General features: G+C 37.5%; 1 protein-coding gene across 1 annotated transcript; it reads right to left on the minus strand.

The window, feature by feature from the left end:
* Window positions 1-3648, minus strand: LOC110937245 (receptor-like protein kinase HSL1). Its single transcript, XM_022179642.2, has 2 exons — window positions 844-3648; window positions 1-684 (listed from the first exon to the last, which is right to left on the minus strand). The coding sequence occupies exons 1-2, from the start codon at window positions 3464-3466 to the stop codon at window positions 293-295; spliced, it is 3015 nt and encodes a 1004-aa protein (XP_022035334.1). The 5' UTR covers window positions 3467-3648; the 3' UTR covers window positions 1-292.
* Between the last annotated feature and the right edge of the window lie 3109 nt (window positions 3649-6757).

The raw sequence follows: 6757 nt of genomic DNA on the forward strand, positions 1-6757 counted from the left end.
TTTCTTTTGCGATTTTAAGTAGTGTATATTTCCTAACTTTTAAATATCATTACATAATTTGCCTTCTTTTACAAACCAAAACTCATCTCCTTCCTCTCACACCCCAAACCAATAACTAAAAATTTTCTTCCCTCTTGTTCGCTTTCATCGACTGGGTCATACAACCCAACAATGCATACAAAAACCGATGATTTAAACAAAAACATCCCAACTAACTAAGTCAATCGTGAGATGAGTTGTACCACACAATTCATCAATGGATTAATAAACCGACGATCAAAACCACAAGAAATCAAGCAACATTGCCATGATCCGATGCATCATCGTAGTAGTAAGGCGTTAACTTCCCATCTTTTGATGCAAACTTAGTGGGATTTACGGACCCAATCTCTTGCAACATCTTCACGACTCTTCTCATCGATGGTCGGTTAATAGGAAGGGGGCTCGTGCACAAGAGCCCGACATTGAGGACTTTGCATATTTCTTCCTTGAAACATGAATCTAGTTTTGGGTCGAACACGGCATCTAGACCTTTTTGATCCAATGTAGTGCACACCCACTTGACCAAATCCTTTTCTCCGTACTCAGGGTCGACAGGGCGCTTTCCGGTCACAAGTTCGAGAATTACAACACCGAAGCTGTAGATATCACACTTCTCATTTACCCTTAGTGTATATGCATATTCTGCAATGTGTAAAACAATATAGTTTAGTTACCTAAATCATAACAAAACTAATGAATATTAATCTGTGTTAAAAGTAGTACATTATGCATTGGGAGTTGTACATTGTTCAAGATTTTACATATTATATGATTCAATGGAAAGGGGGGAAAGGGTCATACCTGGAGCGATGTATCCACACGAACCGGCAATGACAGACACTGAATTACCACCTTTCTCGTCACCATTGACCACCTTAGCAACACCGAAATCCGCCACTCGAGCACCAAAATCACCATCCAATAAAATGTTATTGGATTTAACATCTCTATGAACAATGGCGGGAACACAATCATGGTGCAAATAGGCCAAACCCTCAGCGGCATCCACCGCAATCTTGTACCGTATGGGCCAATCGAGTAACCCGCTTTTAGTACTATGAAGTAAATCCCCCAAACTACCATTCGGCATGTACTCATACACAAGAAGTTTACACGTTTTTGTAGAACAACAACACCAAAGTCGAACAATGTTCTTGTGACGGATCCGCCCTAATGTCTCCACTTCAGCCTCAAATCCGTTATCAACAACCGCGCCTGAGCCCAACCCGTTCTCAAGATCCTCATCTTCACCCTTTTTGGAACCGCCCCAGAGCTTCTTAACAGCCACGGCCTCACCATTGCTCAAAACAACTTTGTAAACCTTTCCCGACGCACCACGCCCGATCACATTATCCTCATCGAGAGCACCTAAGATCTCGTATTCACTAAAACTTAACTTGTGAAACGACATTAACGTCCATTTCGATTTGTCGATTTGTTTTGAATTCTTGAATTTCCTGTACTGGAAGTAAAACCATCCAAAACCAACAATGAAGATCGAACCAGCTAATACAAAGATCGCTCGAAGTAACCAAACGTAACCCACGGTTTTAGTCACATTTTTGCCATCACATAACCCTTCGATGTCACCGCAAAGACCCGGATTACCCAAAAAACTGTTGATGTAAATTTTCTTAGCATAAACAGGCGGGATATCTCCGGTGAGCAAATTGCTCGATAAATTGAGCTGATTAAGCCTCAAATTCTGTAACCCGACTGGAATTTTACCCGAAAGCTGATTCCCGGAAAGATCAAGATAGTTTAAAACCGATAACTCCCCAATCTTATCCGGAATGTTGCCTGAAAACTTGTTGTTAGCTAAATTAAGCTCGTTTAGCTTCGTTAAAGAATCGATCCCACTCGGAATTCCACCGGAGAATCCATTGTTATGAAGATCAAGCTTAGTCAATTGCTCAAGTTTCAAAATGCTATCCGGCAAAGAACCCGAAAACAGATTATTACCACCAGAAAACTCAATCAACCCATCAAGAAGCCCAATCTCATTCAGCAGCTCACCGGAAAACTTGTTATTCGCTATATTCAAAGTCGACAAGTTCCCCGCTCCAGCGATGGTGTTTCCGATCACCCCGGTGAACGAATTCTCAACGAGCTCGAGTAATGACACCTGGGGAAGACCCCAGAACCCTACCGGAACTTCGCCGGAAAGCTTGTTGTACCCTAACCGGACTCGTTTCAAGCTCCAACATTTACTAAAACTCACCGGAATGTGACCCGAAAACGAGTTGTGTATCATTAAAAGCTCTTCTAAAGCACCATTTTTACATAAATTCTCCGGTAAGTTACCGGAAAAAAGATTGTTAGACACATCTAACCACACTAAAGCCGAATTTTTTCCTAAATCTTTCGGCAGGCTACCAGAAAACCTATTTCCAAACAATCTCAACTCATAAAGGTTACTAGAATTTGAAAGAATCTCAGGTAACTTACCTTCAAACTCATTTTCATAAAGATGAAGTGATTCAAGTTGCAAAGAACACAACTCCTCGGGAACTGTGCCGGTGAATCTATTCATCGAAATATCAATCAACCGCAATGCCGTCATCTTTGACCAACCCACCGCCGGCAACTCACCGGTCAACGAGTTGTTATAAAGCTCAATCTGAACAACATTTGTTAACTCGGTGACAGAACTCGGTACCGACCCGGTGAGTTTGTTAATTGCCAGATCTAGATCCATGAGTTTACTGAGTCGACCCAGTGAGTTGGGAATCGGTCCGATTAAATTACAGTCGGTGAGCCATAACACTTCAAGATTGGTTAAATTTCCGATCTCCGGCGGGATGTTACCGGCGGAAAAAGGGTTGTATGATAAATTAAGCTGCTTTAACGTCGAAATGTTTCCGAGTTCCGCCGGAATATTCCCTCCGATGAGATTATCAACCAACGAAATAACTTCAAGTTTCTGAAATTTACCAAAACTCGCCGGAATGTCGCCGGAAAAGTTGTTTCCGGCGAAATCAAGATACCTTAACTCAGGTAAGTTACACAAACTCTCCGGGAGTTTACCAGTGAGATAATTTTGAGCTAAATCTAAATGAACAAGGCTCTGACACGTGGACAATTCATCGGGAAGTGTGCCGTTGATGGAGTTGTTATACATAGAGATAAACTTGAGTCCGGTGAGCCGGCAGAGAACCGTGGGAAAGGGACCGGCGACATTGGCGTTTGATAAATCGACCGCTACAACAAAACCGCTTCCCGGTTCAGAACATGTAACTCCGGTCCAGTGACAGGGGGTATAATCAGCAACGGTGTCATCCCAATCTGAGAAAAAACCATCTGGGTCGTCGAATCCGAGCTTCACTTGTTGCAGATAGTGACCTTCTTCGTTCAAACAATAACCGAACGAAAATACCAACACAAACACGAAGAAGAACATTAGGCACGGAGAGTGTGACGACATGTTTTTTAAGAGAATGTGAAAGGGAAAGTGAGAAACACAAATTGAGTGTTCGTTTTTTTGAAGTATATAGAACTAAAAGAAGGGTAAGGGGTTTATAGAATAGAAGGTGGTCCATGGATGGGTACAAATCACGAGGAGTGAGAGAGAGTTAATTATGGTTAGATGTATGAATTAGTGGGTGTGAAAAGGTTAGCCGACAGTGGTGTTAAACATCGGGAAACTGAAGCGAGGGTTCAGTTACACAAACATAGTAAAGTGAGATGTGTGATTGTGTGTTCTTTTTCGGGTAGGGGTTTGATTCCGATGATGATGGAAAATTGGAAAAGAAAAAAAGAGTAACAAATATGAAATAAATGGTTTATTTTTTTAAAAGGACTAACGGAGGAAAGGATTGTGTTGGAAAAGACAAAAAACAGTGGAGTGGTTAGTACATTGTGCATTGTGAATTGTAAAAAGTAAATTTGCAGAAGTGTCAAAATCAAAGGCTAGATTATGCATGAGGGTAGGCATCATATCAGTTGGGTAACAAGGCCAAAACTAAAACAGTGGTAATAGTCTCATTCCAAAGGCTTAGATTCACTGGCTCATAAAATACACACACCAAACTCAGGATTGTAAAAAACAAAGGAGTTGCATGTTTATGATGATGGCAGTGGGCCAATTTTTTTTTTTTCTGAAATTTTAGTTTAAATAGTTTTTTTCTTGTCATTTTATTTTAAATAGTTTTTTTTTCTTGTTATTTTAGTCCCTACATTTGTCATTTTTTTTTCATTTTCATCCAACACCACTAACTCTATTAAAAAAAAGTCAGTTAAATTAGGGGCATTTTGGTCAAACCATTTTTTTTGCAGGTGCGATAGTATGGGGATGGTGGTGTGCCGATTTACAGTGAAGATGATGTCGGTAGTTGCCTGTTTATGATGATGGCTGCGGCGTTGGTTGATGGCGTGGGTGTCTTAGTATGAGATTACTTTTAATAAAATTGTGGGTTTGGACGGGTATAGTATTCGGTGTTGTTGATTATATCATTAAACGTGGGTCAAAAATAAAGAACCCTAATCATGTATTCAATCATGAATATGATATTAGACATCAAATTAGTAAAACTTACTTGTTGGAACAGAGATATGAGATAAGAATGTTGAATCCACGATTCCCGTTATGGTACCTTGTGTTGATGGATCACATTAGAGAATTGATCATGGTGTTCTTAATGAGTTTTTTTACACATTTTTATCAATACCAATGATCAATACATATAATGATCATAAGTGATGGTAGGTTATGGAAAACTCTATATATTCTCTTATTAAAAGGTACCTAAAGGGAAATCTTAATTGTCCCTTAAACTATTCAATACTTACAATTACTACCATCAAATAATTGTAGGGGACTAGTTATGTCATATTGGTAACGTTACTCAAATGATCCGTAAGACCACATCAACAGGTTATTTCTAACATTCTCCCACTTGGCTGAGTGATCATTTGTGATAAGCGTAAATAAGTTTGACCAAGTTAAAACATTAATCAATGTTTCAAATTGAAACTGTAACAGAAAAATACAGTCAGTGAGTTATTGTCAACTCAAGACCCCCATTAATCATGTTACAACCCCAAATCAAAACATACGTAAATTTAAGACCAAAATGACAGAGGTAAGCCCTTTAAAATTAATTTATATAATTCTTGTCTATACGTCATTAGGTGCACATACGTATTATCGACAAACAAATTGTATAATTGAGGAAAAAATAAAAACTAATCATTCATATGTACGATATGCTATTATGTAAGACCTTTAGTAAAACCCGTCTTTATTATGAGCTCTTAAAAAGACTTTAGGTGTAGACCTTAGCTATGGATCCGCAAGCATATCATGAATGTGAATGTATTCGATACAAATATTTAGTTTCCTCTTCTTGTTCATAAACGAACAATGATTTTGTATCAAAGTTTAATGCAGCACCTCTCGAACTGTTACTGTTCGAGGAAAAAAGGTAGCTGTCTTTTCACAATAAGTCTTCAATACAGTATTTATATGGAGTTAACAAGTTTATGAGTCCACTGATAAATTTTCAACAACATTTATGACAACTGCGTTGTTAATTAACAACATATTATGTCAATATAACTTTTGCTGTTTTAGCAGTTTCTTATGACTCCTCCATGAGACAATTATATCGCTGACATAAGGATATATCCCGAAATTGACATTTCGTTTCCTTTGAATCAAAGGAAGAGTAATTAACATGTTTGAGTTCTCACTTCGTCTTACATTCTTTCTCGTTTCTAAAAGATATTATCAGATGCTTCACAATAATCTAGAATGGTCTAGTGTTCAGCAATGTCTAAACGAGTATAGACTTGAACCTACATAAGGCTTCTAATTAATGAAGCATAAGGAAATAATCTTAGTTATCCTTTTATCCTCTAAATGAGAGCAATATCGTTTGTTACATGTGTAAGAACCCGCTTTAAAGTAAAGCTCATGGAACAAAACTAATGTCCCGTTCTGTCTATCTCAGTATATATTTTGATATCTCTCACGTAAGTGGTATCTTCGAGATTCATTTTTATCAAAATATGTGTGAGAAATTATTTAACTTATGTAACATATACTTATCAAAAGAGTGCCAAAGTTTACATTAGTTGCTCCCACTCAACTTGAGGTAGTTAATAAATCCACTTAACTCTTGATGAAAAGAATTGCATTAATATTTCATCATATTTTGATGTTTGCTTCAACCCATACATGGAAGTTATTGACATACAAGGTAATTGTTCTTGACCTTCAGTTTAGAACTTTCAGGTTGTTTTATGAATATGTAAGTCTTTGTTTAAGGAAAGTTTGTTTTAATGTTCATATAATGTAGCTCTAAATGATTATAAGCCACTAGAACAACAATGATCCTCAAAAAAACATTTTGTAAGAAAGATAAGATGATTCTTTGATAATAAATTCTCTTCTGAGCATAACCTTTAACAATCAATCATATTTTTAGTGTTTTAACGTTTGCATTCAGATTTTGTTAATTGATGAACACCCTTAGGTAATTCAACCAAATCCCAAACATTATTCTAACAAATAAAATCAAATTTGCTAATAACAATTCTTATTCCATTTAGAAAATTAATTGATGCTAATGGCTTAATTAGAGGAGGCAAGACCAGTAAACTTTCCAATATCCATTTCAACTTCAGTCAAGGAGGATACATAATCATCAAAGTTAGTAGGCTTTTAAACCTAGATGGCCTCCTTAGCTGATTATTAGGCTTATTAAGAGTTTCA

The sequence above is a fragment of the Helianthus annuus genome, chromosome 4 (assembly GCF_002127325.2).
Source record: "Helianthus annuus cultivar XRQ/B chromosome 4, HanXRQr2.0-SUNRISE, whole genome shotgun sequence".
NCBI classification, from domain to species: domain Eukaryota; kingdom Viridiplantae; phylum Streptophyta; class Magnoliopsida; order Asterales; family Asteraceae; genus Helianthus; species Helianthus annuus.

Bases quoted from the DNA above. Each gene is read 5' to 3' on its own strand.
- LOC110937245 (XM_022179642.2), bottom strand. From the start codon at position 3,466: ATGTCGTCACACTCTCCGTGCCTAATGTTCTTCTTCGTGTTTGTGTTG. The intron at 685-843 runs GTATGACCCTTT...TACACATTGCAG, and splicing joins GTGTGGATACATCGCTCCAG to AATATGCATATACACTAAGG.